This window comes from Ursus maritimus, unplaced genomic scaffold, assembly GCF_017311325.1.
Source record: "Ursus maritimus isolate PB19 unplaced genomic scaffold, ASM1731132v1 scaffold_32, whole genome shotgun sequence".
NCBI lineage: Eukaryota > Metazoa > Chordata > Mammalia > Carnivora > Ursidae > Ursus > Ursus maritimus.
In genome coordinates, this window is record NW_024425786.1 from 5898662 (window position 1) to 5921710 (window position 23049).

Below are 23049 nucleotides of genomic sequence, written 5' to 3' on the forward strand. Positions count from 1 at the left end.
GCTGGGAGCCTGCTTCTTCCTCTCCCACTCCCCCTGCTTGTGTTCCCTCTCTCGCTGGCTGTCTTTCTGTCAAATAAATAAATAAAATCTTTAAAAAAAAAAAAAGAAAAAGAAAAGAAAAAGGAAAATATATTAAAATTTAAGAATCTCTTTTTAAATCCCCCTCATTTGCTCTGTTTATAATTTGGAGTGCTATTAGAAGTTTCAGCTAACAAGAGCTCACGGCCCAGTCTTCCACACATGTCCACCTGGTGACTCACACAGCAGGAATCTTCTGCAGCACAGGCCAAGGAAAGCCCCTGGTTTCTCTACTAAAAAACCCTGACAGCTTGAAGACAGCAAGATGGAGAGATGGGACTGATATTTTGGGAAGACCAAATCAACTGCATTTCTTAACATTCTATAATTCCAAATTTCAACTTCTAATTCCAGTACTCTAACTTCACATACAGGACAGACCTCAAATCGAGCATAAATTCGTACAATTCATCTTTGGGCACATAATCCAGTTACATGGAGTTTCCCCGGCCAGATTATTTGAGGAGTGTAACAGAAATGTGGATTGTTGGGGCGCCTGGGTGGCTCAGTCATTAAGCATCTGCCTTCAGCCCAGGGCACGATCCCAGGGTCCTGGGATCGAGCCCCACATTGGGCTCCCTGCTCCGCTGGGAGCCTGCTTCTTCCTCTCCCACTCCCCCTGCTTGTGTTCCCTCTCTCGCTGGCTGTCTCTCTCTCTGACAAATAATTAAAAAAAAAAAAAAAAGAAGAAGAAAAGAAAAGAAATGTGGATTGTAAGTAACCCCGCCCCTCAAAATGAGCCAAACATACTGTATACAATTTCAAAGTGTTAACTGAGTAAGATTCTTTGCTTTTCAGGTCCTCAAAATATTTTAGGTTTCACAACTACATATAGGTAAGACCACTCTGACCATCAAGTACAGGCATACCTCAGCGTGGGTTCAGTTCCAGACCACCGCGAAAAAGTGAGTATCACAACAAAGCAAGTCAAATGAATTTTTTTGTTTTCCAGCACACGTGAAGTTACATTTACACTATACTGTTCTATTAAGTGTGCCATAGCATTATGTCTAAAACAACAATGTATATATACCTTAATTAAAAATACTTCATTCCTACAAAGTGCTAACCATCATCTGAGCTTTCAGGGAGACATGACCTTTTTGCTGTTGGAGGGTCTTCCCTGGATGCAGTGGCTGCAGACTGCTCCGGGTGGTGAGTGCTGAAGTTTGGGGTGGCCGTGGCGATTTCTTACAACAAGACAACAACGAAGGTTGCTGTGTTGACTGACTCTTTGGCAAACAAGTTCTCTGTAGCATGCAATGCTGTTTGATAGCATTGTAGCCACGCGGAAGTGCTTTCACAACTGGAGTTAATCCTCTCAGACCCCGCTGCTGCTCCACCAGCTAAATCTGTGCCATGTTCTCGATCCTTCATTGTCATTTCAACAGTCTTCACAGCTCTTCATCAGGAGCACATTCCATCTCAAGAAACCCCCCTTTTTTTGCTTGTCCATAAGAAGTTAAACTTTCATCCTGGGATTGCAGCAATTCAGTCCCATCTTCAGGCTCCACTTCTAGTTCTAGTTCTCCTGCTGTTTCCACCACATCTGCAGTTCCTTCCTGCACAGAAGTCTAGAACCTTCAATTTGTAAAAAATACAGTATCTGCAAAGCTCGGTAACACAAGGTATGCCTGTACTCAATTAATCCTCACAAATGTCCTAGGATGTAGGTCACATTATCCCCATGTTATAGATGAGAAGACTAAAAACAGAGCAATCGAGTAACTTGTCCAAGGACAGGGAGACTGGAACAAGAACTCACACATTTCCTTTTGCCAGCAATTTTATGTAAGAAGGAAGAAGAGGCCACTGCAGAGCTGACAAACTCATTGGTCACGAGATCTGATGCGGGGAAGAGAAAGGTTTAGTATACTTGGTGCTTATGGGGGGATGAGCAAGTAAGAGTGATAACAAGTCACAGGTCTGTGTCCCAGCACTGAGCCGCGGTCATCTAACTGCTTCGGGAGACTGTCATGAGGAAGAAAGAGTATAAAATGGGAGAAGCTGCTCTGTCAACTGGAAAAGCCATTCCGGGAGCCTTCGGCACACCCTCAGCATCTAGCCAAAAAGTCTTCCACATGGGGACTCAAATGTCTGCTGAGTGACATGTAAATCAATACATGTAAATAAAATAAAACACACACACACACACACACTTTAAGGGCCAGTCAGAAAGCACTCATCATGAAAAGTTTGTTAACTTAGTAATAATGCTTCAGATACAGTATCTAGTATTTCCCTTACTAAGATACTGCATTTTATCCCTCTGCTTCCTCTAAAATAAATCAAGTACTAGGAAACTAAAAATAAACTTAATAATACCAAAGAATGAGCAATTTCCTCTTTGGCCTTGTTTGCACGACTAGTTTAGGGAAAAAGGAACCTTATTTCCTGCTCAGCTGTGCAGGCATCTGAGGACACTGGAGGCTGGAGGAAGAAAAAGGTGGAGGGGTATCTGACTTCGAAGAGCAGTGTATTTGCTAAGGACTGTGAACAAGGTGCTTTGAGGAAACAATGTCAAACTTGTGTGGATCTTTCTGTAAATAGGTTTATTTCCAAAATTCCTTTGTGGAGATGTAAGACATCTGTGTTTCTAAACAGGGAGAGAAAAAACCCAACAACTTTCCCAAGAAAGCTTGCATGAGAGTGTAGCCTGAAGGATGAGGGGCTCAACTGGTTTAGAGCTGATGAGCTGTGGCCAGAAACAGGCAGTGAGGGCCCAAAGAAAATAGGGACAAAATCAAGGAAGGAGTGCTCAAAGTATCACTTTAGTATATATTATTCTGCTCCAATAAGGTACCAGGGACAACTACCCCTCTCTCTGTGTGCCTAAAGGAAGGTCATTCTATTAGCTATTCAGTTGGCAAAAGCCTTCGAGCCAGTGCTAGGAGCCAGAATTATTCTCGAGAAGGCACAGAACTCCTGGGTAGAGAGAGTCTGAGTGACCCTCGACACCCCTCACTCCTGTTCTCAGGGACACCACTCCCATCACAACCCCTCAGCGGGGAGCTCGGGGGGTCAGTTCTGCGATGGCACAAGCTTCAATCTCAGCTTCTAGATCTGAATTCAATGTCAGGTTTACTGTCTATGCCCAAATTCAAAACACAGCTTACAAGTTTAGTGCACCCCCCCCCCCACGCCAGCAGCTTACCACAGTCCATGTCTCAACAGCTCTTGGGCACACAAGAGTTACATGTATACTTTATATACATTTATACGTTATACTTCATCACTGTAAGTTGGCCAAGGAGTCCTACTGTGAATAAAGAATTTCTATGATAATAAAATCTCACTTTCCTCCTATAAAAAGCAAGCATGGCCCCAAACACAAGCACTCATACCACGCAGGCTCTGCTCTTGCCTCACCCCTACTCCTGACCTAGATGATGTCTGTGACGGAGGGGGCCCCTTTAGTGTCACTATGCCTCAGTTTCCTTCCCCGAGCTTGTGCAAGAACCCTGGTACCTTCACAGGGTATCAGGGGAACTGATGAAATGTCTGTAGAGTGTTCTCATCTGCAAGGATAAAAAGAGCTATAAATACCAAGTCAAAGCAGTATTAGAAAACTTTTTTAAGCGGCAACCACTTCTTTCTTTTGAAATGGAGAACCACAAGCAAGATCAAAGGGGTGTCACTGTCTGCGGCCTGCTGTTCTAGAGGCACCCCCACCTCCTCCCTCCGCCTGGCAGAAACCCCGGAGAGACAGAGCTCTACCATGATTTCTAACTTCACAAAATCTCAAGACACGTTGTACAATGGTTTCCTGGAACGCCCTGAGTAGGAGACCCACGGGCAAGCCCCCAACCTGCAGGGCTGGTCATAGCCTTCCATGAGCAGACATGATCAGGAGCAGGCAGCCTTGGGAAGAAGAAATGCGAGGATATGAAGGAAGTGGCCTCCCCTCATCTTTCTGCCACAAAGGCCTGGTGCAGTGACTCCATAAGGCTGCAGCAGCTTGCGTAATAAAATACATAACCTTGGCTCAGTTAACCTCCTGAGCCATAAAAAAGGGGAGAGGGGGGGTGCAAAATTAAGCTTACGGGAAATAAACCTAATCAAAGCTGAACAGTAACAAAGGGCACCAGAAACATTTCTACTGTATCACATCCCACGGGCTGGCCGAGAGCCCGGAATTCTCATTACAACTTTTCAAAGAGGGAGAGGAGAAAAAATATTTCACAAAACCATTATCAAGGCCCCAACCCTGGATGCCCTGCTGTACAACCAAAATTTGTGAGAGGTCAGCCTGTCAGGGAGTCAAAAACCCAGCATGTGGAAACTGGCAGGCCTTTTATATAGTAGGAGGGGTTCTTAAAACGACTACTGTTTTGCACTGAAGTCTCAGAGTTTCATAGACCATTAAAGGTTTCTGAACCACAGAGAAAGGAGGGCAGAGTTAAGGAAATAAATCAAAAGTTCCTCTGGGATGCACAAATGCCTACTTGGAACAGGCTTTCAGCACGAATATCCTCCACATTAAACAACAAGGAGGACTTTTCAAAATAAAAGCAGAAAAGAGATTCATTTTGTTATAAGCAATGTACTTTCTTTTTGGTTTAAAGGTTATGTGTGCTATAAAAAATGACCCCGGCCGTGAGCACTGGGGAGAGGTGGAGGCTGCGCCGAGGGCAGGGGCTGGCAGTAAAAGAAATCTAGTATAAGGAACAACCATCAAGCAGAGAAATGCTGGATTTGGGGGCACCCCAAAGAAGTTAAACTGTCTTGGAATACTTTAGGGGCAGGATGTGAGGTAGGGGAATGGCACTAGGAGGGACCTCTATTACATGTACTCCTTACCACCCCTGCCAGAGAACTGAAATAATTTTCCCACAGCCAGGAAGTTCTCTTGTTTTTCTTTGCAACATACACAGCTGAAGGCTTGGGGAACCGGACCGCGACCTCGTGAATGCAGAGCCACGCGGTCTGAAGGAAGCACCAGCGTCCTCAAGACCAGCAGAGGGAGTGCAGCACCTGAGAACAGGAAACGGTCAGCCTGACAGACCTAAGGCCATGTGCTTCTGCAAGACAGCGGCTGTGCAGCTCAGTTCCAGACCTTCTGACCTTGCCCATGTGTTCTCCAGCAATGGTAAACAGAATGAGAAGCCAGACAACCTACTCTGGATCGGTTAGTTACAACAAACAGGTGAGGCCACAGGGACACAAGGGAACTGCCATACTCCTGTCAGGATACACTTACTATGAAATGTGTTGTTGGGGTACTCTCCCCACCAACATGGAAGGAGTGGGAGAGGAAAAGCTCAGTGAAAGGCAGAAAATCCAATTTGGAAAACTGACAGCAAGCACCACAGCAGTGATTTCCCTTAAAACCCAGGGCTCTCAGTTTAGTCCACAAACAGCCCATTTTCCCACTTTTTGTTTCGGGGGCGGGGGGGGGGGGGGGGGAGGAGAACTCTGTCACTCAGGCTTTGCTTTCAATAGTTGAAACAAAAGCAGCTGACAGGCAAAGACGTGTCTGCTAAATGACTGCTATCTTCCTCTTCAGCCATAGGTTACCAAAACATGGAGAAATGGGCTGAGGGACTGCTCTGGTGCCAGGATTATAAGCATGGACAAGACTTCTGGGGAGGTTCTGGGGTAGGGACTAAAGCTAATGGTCTATCCCAAAGGAAAGAGCCCACTGTTTCACACTTGATTATGCTGTGGTTTGGTGCTGGAAATCTTTGCTCAGGTACACTCCAGGTGTGAAACGGCCTAACGGATGGTTAGTTTGAGTATACACTGCTGTAACAGGTAATGTCTTTTACGGAATCCTAATATTAACACTTGTTCATTGTGGGAAATAAGAGTTGGGTTAAAAATGCTAACCTTAACATGTGCTAAACTCAACAAAATAAACAAAACCTATCATGTGACTTTCTGTTACGCTGGGAAGTGTGTACTGAGTTAATACACGTGCCTGTCTGCTGGGTGAAGGAGAAGGCCAGGGCGAGAGACAAACGCTACCCTGGCTGCCTGAGGCTGCTGGCAGGGCCAAAGGACAATGGTCCGAAGGAGCTCACCTAGAATACATAGTGTGGAAAGCAGAAGCCCAGGCAGGAGTGTCGACCACCCTGACCTGTCTGCAGAGCCTCTGTGCAGGAGGGGCATGGCATGAATATTTCTCTGTGTCATCAAGGGACTCAACTAGGACAACACATGGAAGATGAAGGGATTCAGATCCTGGTGTCATAAAAGGAGGACATCTAAAGCAAGGGAACTGTCCCAAACCACCATGGTCCCATTTAATGGGTTCAATGTTACCAGGCTCTCAGGGATAGCGGGGCAGCCACTCTGAAGGCATGCTGTGGAGGGATTCAGGTATTAGGGAATTCTTCAAGGATACTTCAAAGACTTTCTTTGGCAAGGCATTTCTTTAAAACACCTATCCTTCACCTAACTTCCAGGCCCAAATGCACATTTTCCAAGATGTTCCTTCAGCCCTCATCTTCAGGTCCTCTGACTCCCATTACCACTTAGAGTCTGTGCCCCATAGTTTCACACGTAGGTCCCGGGCAACTCTCACTATGGTAACCGAACAGCTGGAGGGATCCCCAGGGAATAGATAGAGTCACATCTCTTCTCATACTCAATGAGCTCTCCAAGTGCTTGTTGATAGAATGGTATTAGGAATAAACTCTAAATTTTTATATTCACACTATCTAAACATCCTGTCACTGATTTCTAGGAAAATTTTATAAGAAATCAAAGTATTTATAGACATGCCTGGTAGGGTACTTTTAGCATTTGAACAATCAATAATGAGAACAGAATATAGTATAAAAGAAAACAGTATGCTTTAGTTTCAGTCTGAGACATACATACTGGACAAATGGATGCATGTTCCAAGGTGTAAACTTGCACATTTAATACAAAGTGACTATATAAGAAGCATTCCATTCTTTAACTGTATTATTCTGCCTAATCATCCGATAAGCATAATATAATCTGTTAGAGAAGCACATGGACTTTTCTCCTGAGTCACCTGATAAGCTGACATGACAAAAGAATTAAGAGCTTCAAGTTTGTTTTTGTTTAAGATTTTATTTATTTATTTTAGAGAGACAGAGAGAGAGAGAGAGAGAGAGACACCATGAGAGAGTGAGTGCACACTCGTGAGCACGGGGAGGAGGAGAGGGAGAGGGACAAGCAGACCCAGTGCTGAGCACAGAGCCCAACATGGGGCTCAATCCCACAACCTTGAGATCATGACCTGAGCTGAAATCAAGGGCCAGACGTTCAACCAACTGAGCCACCCAAGCGCCCCAAGAGCTTCAAATTTTTTCTTTAAAAAAATATTTCATTCATTGATTTGAGAGAGAGAGCACGTGCACGAGAGAGAGCACAAGCAACAGAGAGGGAGAAGCAGGCTGCCCATCGAGCAGGGAGCCCGATGCGGGGCTCGATCCCAGGACCCTGGGATCATGATCTGAGCCAAAGGCAGCCACTTAACCGACTAAGCCGCCCAGGCACCCCGAACTTCAGGTTTTGATAAGCAAATTCAATCCACAGGACAAAGCAAATTTAAACATTTTTTTAGAAGTTTTGTTTTGCTTTCTATTCCACCTTCTCCAGAATGTCTACAGTTTGCCCACTTCACTTGCTGCCTGCTTTACTTTGCTGAAGCTGGCCATGTATAAAGACTCACTGGGCCTGTTTCCTTCAGAATTTAATTATTCCTCCTGTTGTTCCACACATTCCAGATTCTCCCTCCAGAGCTTAAACACTTCCCTTGACAACTGAAGGCCACAAACCTCTGACTGGCTTCCATGTACTTCATTAGCACATTTCCAAAAAGGCATCTTTGGGAAGGAGAACCAAGTTCTGATCGCAGGAGGCATGTGCCTAAATCAATAATCACTGAGTCCCAAGGGGTTGGATCTATGCTGTTTCAGCCCTCTAAAATAATCAAATACATGAAAGTCACCATTTCTTGTCAAACTTAAGAAAAATCCCAACTCCTACACATGGGGACAAAGAGACAACGGCTGCAGCTGAAAATACCTAACGGAAGCATCACACCAACAACTTTAACTTGATGCCGTTCAGAATGTATCAGTGGGATTTCACTCATACAGCAAAGATACAGGAGAATTCCAGACTGTTTTCAAGATAATAAAATGGCATATGACGGTGACTCACTAACTGACTAAAAGCGGAAAAAAATCCATAAACAGTCACAGGAACCTTGCAAAGCTACAGAGATCTGGCAACCCTGAACCTCTTTCACCTCGCTTGGCTCTCACCTCCAGTACTACACACAATACACAGACAGAGACACACACACACACACACACACACACACACACACACACGCACGCGATCGTTTTGAAGCCAAGCTGCAATTGGCTAATGGCTTGCTCTACTGCTTAAGGCAATATTTTATTCTTGACTTGCTCAATAAACCTGCTGAGAAAAATAAACAATGGGTTTCAATCTTATAAACAATCTAGAAAACAGAATTGCTGTGCAAACAGCAGAATTGATTTACTGCCCATGATAAGCAGGGACAGGAAGTCCAAACGTGGCACAGTGACCCCCCCAGTCCCAGTCTTACTGTCCTGAGACAGGAAAGTTTAACAAGGATTTTCTGTCCGCTACATAGTCCAAGGCCTAGGATGTGTAGGTTTCAACTGGCCTTTAAAACAGCATGAAAGCGGATCATGAAAAACAACATGAAGAGCAAAAAATGAGGAAAACCTTTTCTTACAAACACTGAGAAGTTTTAATCTTTTAGGACCAATAATTATATATCTATCTATGGTTACAGTGTATTTCCATCCCATCACTCACAAATATGTGAACATACTGGGCCACACACCTCATTTTTAACAAACATCAAGTAAGGGTCTCTGTTTTGAGCACTAAAGGAAACATAAAGAGGTATTACAAGGAGGTCCCTGCCCGGAAGGCTTACATTCTATATAAACACACACGTGCATGTATGTGCGCAGAAGAGGGATGCACGGAAGACAAGAGGAAGCAGCACCCGCCGTCCAGGACTAAAGCAAAATAAAGAATAATTTTTCAAGGGCAGAACAAAATACAATTCTTCTGAGAGAGGAGTTGGGCAATTCGTGTAATTTCCACCAGTGCACAGAGAAGAGGGCTCTTGTGGCTCTCACAAGTGTGCAGCCCACGCCCTGAACTGGGCCCTGGACAGTCTCAGTGACTGTCCCTCAGGCACTTTCCAGAGAAGACCAGAAGCCCCACTGGCCTCTTTACCAGACTATGGACTCCACAAGGGTAATAAGCACCCTCTCACCACCACAGATCCCTCAAAGACAACACAGGCCTTGGGTACTAAAGGGTCCCCAAAACAGTTCCCAATTTTGCCAACGGAGAACCATGATGATGGTTTAGACACTTCCAAGGCCAAATCAGGGAATTATGACACACCAATTTAGAGGTTTCAGAAGGACTTAGGACATATGAACAGAACAAAGAACCGTAAAACTGAAAAATAACGAAGGTCACTAATATTGAAACTTAATTTAAAATGTAAACATCTCAAAAAGAAAACTTAGCTTAATGGAATTCTGATGTCCCAAGACAGGTTTCTCCTGCTTGCTTTTCCTGTTTCTATAATACAATTAATGGTTTTCAAATTACATGCAACAGAAAAAAGAAGAAACCTCATGATGGGGGGCAGGGTGAGGGAGCTCCACCTGGGGAGCAACGGCAAGACGGAGGTGAAGGCCTCGCTTTACTTTTCAAAACAACAGAAGTAATTTTTACTCTACTTTCCTAAGTATTACTCAAAGGCATAACTTCAAATAAGATTAAAATGAACCGATTACTCCAGGATTAGGACTTCAGATACATTTTAAAACTTATTCTTAAAACAACAGCAAACTGGATTTTCAAAGTTAGGATGGGTTCACCGACCTTACGAAGGCTAAAAAAAAAAATCTATTTATGATATAAGAAATGAGCTCCAAGTGGATAAACACATTGACTATAAGCATAGTAATCACAGCTTATAAGTCTTCTTAAAGACCATTTCAAACCTTCCACTTGTTTTACTAGCTAATAAAATGGGGGAGTCTACTTAGGCTGAAAAGTCATAAATGTCTCCATCCAAAAAGTCACCAGGTAACCAAGACCCAGTCAAATCATAGGAAATACAGGTTAGCAAATACAAACAGCAAATAACTAACTGATCCTTGTGAGCAGCAGTGTGTTCAGTAACTTTAAAAGTCCAAGGTGGTTTCATTTGGAAGTAGTGTCTACAAGCAATACGTGGTACACAATCGAAATACTTGTATGCCATTCCCTCCAGTTCTGATATGCAGGATAAGGCCAAGGGCAGGCCTGAGGCATTTACACAGAGAACAGCAAATTTTCAAGGCCCTTGGTTTAAAAAGTCACCTAATTTTTAAAGACCTCCTTATTCCCCCAACATCAGCACCAAAAACTTCTTACACGCAAATTTCTTAACTGCTTTACTTACACAAGGGAATCAGCCAATCTCACTTAGATTACCCTAGTCAAAACTGGACCACTGCCCAGCCAAATATCCACATAGCTTAGGCTATCAGATGAAAAGATTCAAGCCTCTGCCCCATTTTAGTGGGAACAAAACCCCTGCATGGCAATAACTACAGGATCACAATATTCACTGCCAAAACGTAGTGCCTGTTTCTATTGGGTAGTCACTTCTTGAATGGAAAATTTCAACTTTTATCTGCCCCTACTTGGGGACAAGTTATTAAGAAAAAAACGTATGGCACATGTCTCTCCTTGGACCCGATCTTGCCAACCTCTCAAAATATGTATATTTCTTCTTCATATATAAGGGGGTACCAGGGAAAGAGAGTAAAACCTGAAAACACCACAGTATTAAGTGTGTAAATGTCATATTAATAAAGAATGTCATCCATTTTATTTTATTTTATTTGAGGGAGACAGAGATAGTGACAGAGATAGCGAAAGAGAGCACAAGCAGGGAGGAGAGGGAGCAGGCTCCCCATTGAGCAGGGAGCCCAGCACAGGGCTCAATCCCAGGACCCTAGAATCATGACCTGAGCCGAAGGCAGACGCTTAACCGACTGAGCCACCCAGGTGCCCCATGAATGTCATCCTTTCAAATAAAAAGGTTTCTATTAGAAACTTAAATTGAGATCTAGGCTACCCTAACTCACATACATGCTACAAGGAAAGAGGAGGACAACAATTTTTATATAAAATATGACAGGAGTTACAACCGTGTTCCTAGGAAAAAAGAAAGATAGGAAAAGGGAAGCTTTTAAGAAATTCTATTATTGATAATGAAAATAAGCCCAGATACTGTTCTCTATGTTTGAGATACTTTATAATAATTTGAAAAACGAAATTAAGCCCTAATGGTGAAGTAATTTACAACTTTAACAGAATGAAAGCAACACTGTTTTAAGAATGAATGTGACATACGGATTCTGCAAGTCTGCACTACTGTAAACAGCAATGCTTCCTAAACTTAACTAAGCATTCAAATCACCTGGGGAGCTGATTAGAATGCAGATTCTGGTTCAACAGGAGCAGACAGAGCCTGAGAGTCTGCATCGGTAGCAAGCTCAGGTGATGTGAGAATGCGGGCGGGCCGGGCAGGAGGAGCACCCAGGGAGCAGCAAGGGTGCCCAGCACTTGCAGCAGAGGCCTCTGGTTCTGGGGCTATAACACAACTGTGTCCTCAATACTATCAACCTATTCAGGAAGTCCACACTTTGTTATGTAACATTAGATTAAGCATTAATGAGGCTAGAAAATTGTTTATCTCAGGTTTTAATCTGAAGTTAAATAAAACTCCATGCTGAACGCTCATACTGAATGCTCGAGTCATTCTTAACCTCTTAATATTAACAGAATCTTGATTACTCAGTCTTAGAACCTTTCTCAATAGTAGTTATTCTTTGCTGGCGGAATGTGCTTTTATGCAAAGGATATTTTGCCTAAAGAAATGAACAATTAATATTCAATAGCTATGTACATATTTAACAGAATTCATTCCCAGAAATGAGAAAGGTGGTTGATTTTCATGTTACTTCTCAAATTAAAATTTTAAATCTCCAGTACTTTTTTCATACTATCACCCAAAATTAAAAAAACAAAAACAAAATCCAAAACATCAAAACCAGCTGCCCCTTGGTCCCATTAAAAAAACAAAACAAAAGAACACATTTTCAATGGAGAATATCAAGATAAAAGACAGACTTCCAGTTCCATAAATCACTTTCAACTCCCCATTTTTTGTCTTACTATGAGACCAAATTGTTACAAGAACCTCCTCTCTGGTCTCCACATCTTGTTCGTGCTGCTCAAGAATGCTCCCACAGCTCAGCTAAGACCTCTCCTTTCTCTTCTTAGAAGCCTTCAATAGGTCTCCAAATGCCCACTCTAGAGAGAGTGCAGGGTCCCCCAAGTCTCCCTCCAGGCCATAATTTTGGCCTGAGTCCTACTGCATCAGCCCTAGCGCCCTCCTCTCCACCCAGGCTACACTGTACGTGCTGAGCACGGTTTGCAATTTCCTGTCTCCATGCCTTTGCTCATGATATTTCCTACAGCTGGAAAGCTGCTTTTCTTCCACCCTCCCAGCCATGACCTGTCCAAAAACATATCCTTCCTTTGAGGTTCAAATACCACACCCTCCAATTAGCCTTCCAGCAGCCCCCCAGCCCCCAGCCTCTTGTGCACACTCTGTGGGGCCTGAGCCTCCACCAGGGCCCTTAGCACATATGGCCGAACATGGAAAGCATGTGTACGTGCACCTTCCTGCTGCAATGCAGGGCACGGATGGCACCGTGGTTCTTATTACAGACATCTTATCCATTACAGTGCTCGGTGGGTATACAAAATTTTTCTAAATTAAGCTACATGGAATATTTAGCTCTGAAAATGGAAAGTGGGTTAAAAAATGAATCTTTTAGTACAGAAAATATTAATGCACCAGTAACTGGGATTACAAACAACATGAGCTTAATCCCTACGAGGCTAGGTGCACAAAAATAAAACTAGAGAGATGAGGAAGACAGTCAAGGCACACACCCCTTTCACCTCCTTCCACAGGCTAATAACATGCTGGAAGCACCTCTCCTCTCCACCACACTGGGGCAGATCACATTGTCTTCTAATTGTAGCTGCATCTGAGATAGGTCACTGAGTAAGCACTCCCTGTCTACAATCCGATGCTGGCTGAATTTGTCTGAATGACAGTATAGAGCTATATACAAAGGGCAGCCAGGATTCAAGGGACAATCACCCAGGTGTCAGACACGGAAGGTCTTTGATTCGAACAACACAGACATGTGCTCAGTGTGAAAGAAAATATATGTCACTGTCATTAGAGTAATCATCTCATGATTTTAAAGAAAACTGCAATGTGTGTAAAAATCAAACAAAAAATTATTTTTGAAACGCTCATGATTTTGTATTATTTATTACAACAATGGGTTCTCTTCCTGGTGATTTAAGATTCAATTCTATTCGGTCTCCTATTTTCTCAAGGATTATCTAAGTATCAGAGGTCATGTAATTCATTGATCCAAAGATTCTGTGGCAGTGCTTAAAGCAGTACCCCAGAGGCCTGACTGCCCATCATCTCAAAAGCTCAGCCACTGGGATACTCGCGCTGATTTACACGAACGCACGAACACCGAAGACTCTGACGTGGATTAGGCCAAATGCTGTCTTGAGAGAGAAGAGGCACATATATAGCCAAGGGGAATCTGAGACACTCAGCAAAGATCCTTTACCATACGTTGCTACTAATTACACATCTTATAAATGTATTAAAGAAGGTTATCAGTTATAGAAAAAGGAAGAACGGGAGAAAGGCAGTAACTCAGGATATCTGCACAACCACGACACAAAAATATTTGACTTACAGTTATTCTCTTGGGTACCATGAGGTTAACCTGTAATACCCACTCAACTAAACTTCAATAAATAGTTGGTTTTCCACAATCACTGTTCTCAGAGAAAAGCCAGATTTAGCTCTTGTGTAATAAACACCAGAAGCCAAAAGAACGAGGAAAGCTGTTTATGTCCATGCCCACCAGGAACCTCTGTCTACAAAACTGCACTGAATGATCCAGTAAGGATGAAAGCCTCCTCAACAAAGCTTCAAGACAGGAAATGCATCCTTTAAACTAGGCACTGCCCTTCACCCCCTCCCAGTTTTTCAATGAGCAGGGGTTTTCACAAGACAGAAGCTAAGAAACAGGTCATTTCTTTTCATACAGGTTTGGTGTATTTACAATCGGAAAATAATTCCATACCTTCCACAGCATTTAGCTACTTCAGTTAGCCTAGCTAAAATTATGTGGGGTGGATGGGAAGAACAGTCATTTTCAAATGTTTTTATACACTCTCTGCAGACATTAGCTCATTTAAATTCTCAAAACAATTCTAGATGGTAGAAGGATCACCCTATTTCACAGACACGGGCAGTTAAGGACAGAGAGGCTGAGTAATCTGCCCAAGGCCCCATAGCAGTCAAGCGGCAGAAGAGGCAAGAACTATCACTCTGCTCTCAGGTACAACAACAGCCAAAGGTGTGCAAACATTTTATAAAGGCCGTGGCACCTATAAAATTCTCACACAAAGAAACACCATTTTAGAGTAGATAATTCTCCAGTCCTTGTCAGGATTTGACCCGAACTTCCCAACGAACAGCTTAAAAGCACACCGCAGTTAGAAGAGGTTGTCAAGTACTACAGTTACGGTAAGGCCAGGAATAGAACACAGGTCTGGTGACCCCCATGCCATGCCCAGTTGGGCATGTTCTTTTGGATGCTGACACCCTTCTGAAGTTTCAAGTCAGTTGAGAATAGCAAAGAAATGAGTTAATAATTGTGGTAAATAGAAGAGAATGTGGAAAATATCTAGATCAGAGGGATCTGATATAAACAGGCATGATCATATGAAAATTACTACCAAGGAAATTCTGAACCAAGGACACCAATAATTGCAAATTTTCTCATTTTCTGCAGCAAAAATGAAAAATAACCTTTGCCCTCCCCACCCTAGGAGTTGTGAATGATTAGCTCAGCTATGTTGATAACTAAGGAAAATATAAAATGAGTGCCTGTCTCTCAGATGATTAGAATACTTACAGATTAACCCTACACCAAACTCCCCCAATTCTAGCCAAAATACAGCAGGATACTAGGAACGTTTAGCCAGTGTCAGCCCTAATAAACCCTCCAGTGCTGCCAACAACTCTTCTGTTAGCGCCAGTAATCATGCCCTGATGAAGAGGCTGGAAACAGGGAGGCTGCTGGGTGCCACTGGAGAAGTGAGGAGAGAAGCAACATGACTGGAAAACAGGGATGGCAAGGAGTGATGGGGAAGGAAGGGTCTCAGGACAGAAGTGCCTAGAAAAGACTAGAGAACCAGCTCAAAAGGCTGGAATATCAATAACTTCTCTGTGGGTGAGGAAAAACTACATATTGAGTCAGACATCATCAGTAAGGATAAGGGACAGCCAAGAGCAAGAGAAAAAAAAAAAAAGGATTATAAGACCCTTACCTAGGCTAAAAGTTATTCAGATCTGTTTTCCATTAAAGAAATAAAACACTAGATAAAATTGCCTGGCATTTCCCAAATGCTGGATGGTAGATTTTAGATTTGATGCTTAATCTTACTATCATAAGTTTATTTTTTAAAACAGAAAGATAAAATAATTGTCAAGCCATATCTTGTATCGAATTCTTCATACTTTGCAACTTCTAGCAGAGCACAGGGAGAGAGAAAACTGGAGGTGAGGGGTTACTACATCAGACCACATCCACTCATGGCTCTTTCACTCCAATTTGGCCAAACCAAAATTCCTACACTTGGATAGAGCATTTTAGTTTCATAAAAGTACATATCAAACTTCAAATAATTGAAATCTTCAGAAAACTTAAAGGTATTTGTTTCACTGTTCCACATTAAATACCTCTTTCCAATCTGTTCTGGGAAGACACCCCGCCCCCCGAAAAAAAGTTGATTACATAGATCGATTACAGCATATATTTTAGTTTAACATCTATCAACAGTTCTCTCTTTTTTAAACCATTCTCAAAATAAGCCATCAGCATATTCAGATGTATAATAAATATTAAAAGTTTAATGTAAGTATGACTGGTTGGTGCAAACCACCAATTTATATGTAAGGCTACACTTGAAATCTCAGAACCTTCCTTACTATGAGTTACTGCTGTTCACATAAGGTACCATGCAGAAAAAGTGTCTAGAAACACTTCATTAAAACAAAACAAAACAAAAAACCTCAGAATAAAAGAATCAAAATCGAATAAGAGGAAATCAATCAAAACACCCAATTAGAAAACTAAAAACCAAACCAAACCAAAAACAACTCACCTCTTCCATAATGGATATTCTCCATTTCCTCCTTCCACTCAGGGAGGGTGGGGGCAGAGTGAAAGCGGCTGAATGTCTAAATATTCACCCTCCATCCCCAAGGCCCAAGAAGCACTTCCTTTATCTAGGCTCTCCAGAGGCCACAGACACTGGGACTTGGTCCCACTCCATTCCCAGCCTCCCCATTCCCTGGCTCAGCTCCACCCCCCTCCAATCCCACCTGGAGGGAATTCAGGTAAATGAGACTGAATCCCCTGCTAGTATTCTCTTCATATAACCTCACTCTGAACTTTCCTCAGCAAACCCTCCTCCCCCAAGTTTAGCAAAAGATGGGATTCTCAGCTTTGTGAAATATAAAAAAATTTGTAAAAGGCTCATTTAAGCAACTTATAAGAATCCTTGTGTTATCTACCTGTCCAATGAAAAATATAACTTTTATTTAAAATTATTTATTTAAGTAATCTCTAAGCCCAACGGGGGGCTCAAACTCATGACCCTGACATCAAGAGCCACATGCTCTTCCAACTGAGCCAGCCAGGCACCCTGAAAAGTGCAAACTTTTAAGGCTGGAAAATTAAAGAGTTAAAACTACTCTTCAAAACATAAGCAACATTAAAGAAAGAAAAAGTTCCCACAGAATTCAAAGTCTAGTGAGCCACAGATCTCTTCATTCTATTGCGTGGTTGATGACTTCTGTCAATAACCAAATCCAATTGGTGGTAAATGACATTTCCTGTTTCAGCCACTATATTTACAATTAGATGTTAAAGGCTCAACACCCCAGACAACCCCCAACTAGCCCTCTGTTGTCAAAGACCTTTCTGTTCTTAAAAGGGAAGTCAGCTTTCTTTGTGGGGGAATAAGCATAATCTGTCACTTTACTATCTAAAATCAGGAGCTAAAACTAAAAGTAAAGGAAGTAAAATGAAGAAGATCCTAGGGGCCAGCCAGACTGAGCATAGCACAGGGTTAAAGGAAACCATTTCATAAGATCAAGTGCGGAGAAGCAGCAGGGGCAAAGAGGGAAAAAAAAATCAAGTTACATAAAGTCCAATTGTACTCACTGTTTCCTTATTGGGAAGCAGCTCCTTTCTAATTCTGAAGAAGTTCTTGCCGTACTGCCTGAGCCCCTTAACGAAGCGTTTCTGTGATAAAAAGAAACAACAAATGGGATGTAAAAACCAAAAACAAAACAGGATGTCAGCAAAGCAAAGATATCTGCAATCAGCAGAATAACAACCACAAAAAAGTCTGAGCTAGGGAATACTGGCGAGGCTGGGAGACAATTCCAGCAGTACAGCTGGGACCCCCTGCCAGGGCAGGCCCTGGACAACCCTCATCCGAACCCCAATCGCACACACCAGACGGGTTTGGGAGAAGGACATCCTGAGTCTGAGGCTAAGAAGCAACGTGTGCTCTCCATGCCACAGTCTCCGCAATGGTCCACGAAGGTATAAACAAATACGTTCCGTGTTTTAATAAAACAGCACAACTGCTTTCCACCTGAGAACGAAGCTTCCCAGAGTGTTGAGCAGAAAGGAGGGATAAAGAATCAAACCTTGAGACTTCTCCAAAAGGTCATCCTAGAGGGGTTAAAAGGCCCTTTCCTTAATCCGAGGAATTCGCCAAGAAGGCACCGATATCCATGAAAGCCCACTGGGAGACCGAACCCCCGCTGGCCTGACCCGCCATCGCCGTCATTAAAAGCCACTCCAAGGCACCAAATAATCATCAGCACCCCTTCCTTCTTCCCCACACTCCCCACCGCCACCCCCTCACCCCAGCAGTCTGGAGACTTTCACTTTGTCCCATTCCTCCCAGGCAGCCCCTCCCCAGCTCCATAGGGGCAGCTTCCGGCTCCCTGGCCCCCACCTCAGAGCCCTGGGCCTGAGGCTCGCGGTTCAAAGCCTGGTCCTGCTCGGCAGACCCCCGCGACACTTCCCGGCCGGGCGGCCCGGCGGCCCGGCAGCCACAGGTACGCCGCGCCGGCCGCACTCAGGGTCCGGGCGGCGAGAGGCCGCGCCTGTCACTCGCCTCCAGCTCCACAAAGCGCAGGGCGGAGGCGGCCGGGGCGGCTCGGCGTGTGACCGCGGCGGGGCCGCGCGGCGCGGGACGCGGGGCGCGGAGGGCGCGGGGCTGGGGCCGCCGCCACTGCCGGGGGAGGAGGCTGGAGCGCAGCGCGCAGAGCCCGGCGCGGCCGCGGGCGGCTGCAAAAGGCGGCCTGGATTGCCGTGCCGCCCGTCGGCCCCGAGCTCGTCCCCGCCGGGCCCCCAGCCTGAGGCTCCGCGGCCCGAGCCTCTGGGCCCCCGGTCCCTCCAAACAGCAGGAGTAAATCCGAGCAGCAAAGCGCAGAAACTTCCTCCCTACCGCGGTGAGTGCGAGCAGAGGGCACCCGTGGGGCCCGCGGCGGGCCGAGCCACCACTCGGGACCCTTCCCAGGCCGCTCCGTCCCCAGTCCTCCTTCCGGGCGGGCAGTCAGAAGCGCGACAGCCGCACGCCCACCGCCCTTGGACTGCAAAATGGGGGGCTGGCCCCGACGACCCTCGTGGTCTCTTCCGGCCCGGGATTGTGGGCGGCAGCTCCGCCCGGCCCAGGCATTAGCCTGCACCTCGCAGGGCGCCGTTTCACAACTAAATCACCGCGGAAGCTTCCCAGCCAATAAATCACCTGCCCACCGAGAGGAGAGTCCCTCCCACTCCCGGTGTTTGAGACCAGTCGGGCAAATTCAGCGAAGAGCCAGACTTGGCCTGCAAGACCGATCTGCAACCTCCTACTCCGTTCCTGGAGGCTCTGCATTTTCAGATTTCACCTCCTTTCTAAGATATGACTCATCACTGTCAGTTTCCAATATAATTTGTATAGTTCAAAGGAAAAATCTGTCAAGGCACAAGAAAGCAGCTCTCCTCTAATCTGAAGAAGAGTGACCTATGTCACTTGTATGACCAACATGCATCCTGAGCTCAGGGCAGAGAGTCTCCTCTGGGAATGCCGCAAGGCAATGAGACTGCCCTGCCCTCAAGGAGCTCCAGTCGGGTGGGCGGGCAGGCAGGCAGGCAGGCAGGCAGGCAGGCAGGAAGGTGAAGGGATCAATGTCTGGGCGCTTAGAAAAGCAGTAGAGGGACAAAGGGCTACGAATGGGACTAGGAGAAGGAAGCAACTTACTCTGCTGATGTCTTAGAGGAAGTGACAAGGAAGAACAAACCTGCCAGGTGGGCTCCAGAGGGTTTCAAGCAGAGGAGTCTGCCAGCAAGGGCATACAGAACATTCTGGGAACTGCAAGGAGGACAGGGTATACAGAATGGAGTGCCAGCAGATAAGACTGAAGAGGCAGGAGAGGATCAGGTTGCAGACAGCCTTTAAGCCAGGCTGAAGTGTCACAGTCCTAACCGTAGGCCAGTAGAGAAGTTAAAGCATGAGTGGTCCATGGAAAGACTGGGTAAGGGTTGCTCCAGGGGCAGTGTGGCCTACGTCATGGATTAGGGACAAACTGGCTGCAATGCAGAGACCAGTTAAGGAGGCTGGTGAGATAACTAACCCAGGCATGAGAAAAGGAGGGCCAGAACTCTACCTCAGCCATCAGAATTAATGTTTCTTAATCTGCTCTTTAAGTATTTACTGAGCATCTAGCACTGGATTTTTTTTTTTTTTTTTAGGAGGCAGCCATAGACCTTTATTAAAACTGTGATTCATTTTTAGCAGGTAAGACAAATGTGTGTGAAGTCATTATAGAACAATCTGAGACTTCACTCAGCCAAGCATAAAGTAGTGAAGTGTAACTCATCAGTGCAGCAGGGGAGCCAGGAGGAGGGATGGCCTGTAGTAGTCCGGGATGCCTTCACCAAGGCAGCGAGAGAGGCCAGACCATGAAGAACCAAGAGCATTTGCAGAGGTGGAGGGGGGTGGGAAGACCCTCCATGAAACACAGAGGTGGAGAATCAGAAGCGGGTTATAGGAGGGGAGGCGGGGGGGGGATACAAAGTTGAGGTGGGTGAGCTGGCATGAGTCAGATGGCGGAATGCCAGGGCTGTGCAATATGAATGTGAGCTTGCCGCCAAAGGCCACGCAGCAGGCTCACCAGGAAGGCCGGCACAGTGAAGGCGGCAGCTGGGAGAGGCCGAATCTGAAACACCGGGTAATGTGATAGACGTGGGCAAGCCTGAGTTCAAGTCCCGGCTCTTCGACTTGCTATGATGTAACGACCCAATATTATCCATTCAACTAGTGGTTATTAAGGACCTACTATATGCTAGGAACCTCACATATATTAATCCAAAACCCTCGCAACCTAGAAGGAAGTACTATTACTATCTGCATTTTCCAGACAAGGAAGCTGAGACACAGATGGTTAAGTAACCAGACTAAGGTCACCTAACTCTTCAGAGCAAGGGCAGAATGCAAACCCAGGGTCCAAACTCTAATTCCTGCGTGCCACTCTCTCTGTAAAATGGAGATAAGAGTCTATAGAGGGAGCCGTTTTCGGTCATGGTACCATTCATTACCTGTGACTCTGTCCTTTCCTGTTGGCCCCAACATCACATCACCAAGCCCTCAGCATTCTTCCTAAGAAAGGTCTTTCAAAGCCCTCCTTTCTTACCCATTCTAGTGCTAGTCCCTGGCCAAGCCCTTATCTCTCTGTTCTACTAGCTAGGCTATTAGCCCATCTCCCCCATCTGGCCAGGTAAAAGCCTCCACCAAGGAATGTTTCAAAACCATACATGTCATCACGAGTCCCATATCGTCTTGCCCCCAACTACTACTTGAAAAGAGCTCCTTGACCTCTTCAGAATGGTGTCTACACCCCTTAGCTCTTAATTCAAGACCCTCAAGGAGCCTGTCTCCGCCTACCTTTCCAATCAGATGTCCAGTAATGGCAACTGGCCCACTGCCCCTTCTGTTGAACTCTAGACTCTGGGACATCTTTTCTACTCCTCTCCACAGCCTACCCAAGATACTTTCAGTTTACCTCAAACTGAACCTCAAATCCCTCCCCTTCTGACATAAAATTTCCCTGACCACACCGTCCCATTCACTGGGCATTTGTTTATTTGTATAAGGCCTTACGTATGCACAGAGTCCATAAGCCCTGAAAAGACAAGAACTGTATCTTCTATCACTTTGCCCCCCTATAGCATTAGGCAGTTGGAGCTCCCTGGATTTGGATGCAGAAGTGAAACAATCCATGAGATGACAGGGGCCTGGATTTTGGTGGTTAGGGTGGAAAGGGACCAGTAAAAGCCAAAGGATCCATCCTGGGTTTGGGTGGTCAGAGTGGAAAGGGACCAGTAAAAGCCAAAGGATCCAACAGAGTTGACCTGCTTGGCTCCGTGGCACCAAACTCTCCTGATTTTCCTCCTATCAACTAGCTTGATTCTTTACTCAACTTCTAAATGTCAGAGCTCTTCCTAAGGCTTTGTTCTAGGCTTTCAGCTCTCCAAACCCCCTCCCAGTGTGATCTCCACTGCTTCCTTGGCTTTCAATATCACCCAAGACTCTCCCTACTATCTCTAAGGCTAAATCTGTGGTCCAAGTCCAGTGGGAACATTTGCTCAAATGTCTCAGAAACATTTCAAACTAACTACTTCCAGAAATATGAATTCGACATCTGGTGTGAACACAGACCACCACTGTCAACGTGTATCAATGACTGTGCTACCAAGTGCAAAAGCACCATTCGGCCCACTTTAAAAAAAAAAAAAAAAAAAAAGGAAGTAAAAGCTTCATGTGGCCTGTACTGTTACTTCTCTATGGAAAGCCACAAGGCCTCAAAACTGGCAAAACATCTGTTTCTCAGAGACCAGCCTTTACCTTGTGGTTTACCAGAAATGTAGAGTAGCCTTTAAAATCGAAACAAAGCCAACCCACTCAGAGCAGTCAATGATGAGAATAGGTCAGTATGTTAAGTGGGTTTCTGAGGCCTTAGGCTCCTTTCCCTCTATTAATTCATCTCTCTTCAAATGAAGACCTTGAAGGTTTTCAGGCTTTAATTTAATAATTAACACTACTGACTTTAAAACAGGCAGGTACTATATGCTTCTAAATGAAAATTCATAGACACAGTCTGTTTCTTAACAGCCTTCTAGTAGTTGAACTGAAATTCAGCATGTCCAGTGCTGAAATTCAAGCCCTCATGAATTATTTCTATGTCCATTAGCTTTTCTGTCCCTGGCAGTGCACAGATATTAGAATGCTAGGATGCCGGGGAGGGGGGTGGGGGGAGAAGACTGTTCATTTAAGAGGCAGTCACTTTGGCTCAGTCACGGCTCCTGGTACTCAGCAGCCCTGCTTTTGATAGTCCACAGGCTTGCCATCCGGCTGCACTCAGATGCACGAGCTCAGGGTCTTGGGGTGTTGGCACTCGTTTCTCCGGCGCTGTTTGTTTCCAATCAACCTGTGTGTTCCCCAGGCACACAAAATAAGTCCTTTTCTATTTTTGAACTCCAAAGCCAAATGAGATCCAAATATAAATATAAATTTATTTATGACAAGGACACTGTCCTTTGCTTTGTTTTACAACTTAGTTTGCAATTGTGCTCCAGTTCTTATTTATTTTATTATACTTTGAGGGGCATCTAGGTGGCTTAGTCGGTTAAGCGTCTGCCTTGGGCTCAGGTCATGATCTCGGGGTCC

General features: G+C 44.9%; 1 protein-coding gene and 1 long non-coding RNA gene across 11 annotated transcripts in view; one reads left to right on the forward strand and one right to left on the reverse strand.

Moving 5' to 3' along the window:
* Window positions 1-23049, reverse strand: part of RERE (arginine-glutamic acid dipeptide repeats) — a 409222-nt gene that overhangs the window by 38804 nt on the left and 347369 nt on the right. For 2 of the 6 annotated variants that reach the window (XM_040645735.1, XM_040645737.1), the window contains one exon: window positions 17487-17567. In XM_040645735.1, coding sequence (XP_040501669.1) covers window positions 17487-17567 — 81 coding nt within the window. Of the gene's footprint in view, window positions 1-17486; window positions 17568-17980; window positions 18143-18294; window positions 18352-18789; window positions 18835-19089; window positions 19233-23049 lie in introns of those variants that run through there. The other 4 variants (XM_040645739.1, XM_040645741.1, XM_040645740.1 and 1 more) reach the window with 4 other exon arrangements.
* The window catches only part of LOC103666682, a 28063-nt gene continuing 23601 nt past the window's right edge, over window positions 18588-23049 (forward strand). For 4 of the 5 annotated variants that reach the window (XR_005839016.1, XR_005839013.1, XR_005839012.1 and 1 more), the window contains exon 1: window positions 18588-18793. This is a non-coding gene — a long non-coding RNA (uncharacterized LOC103666682). Of the gene's footprint in view, window positions 18794-20075; window positions 20122-23049 lie in introns of all 5 variants that reach the window. The other variant, XR_005839014.1, reaches the window with a different exon arrangement.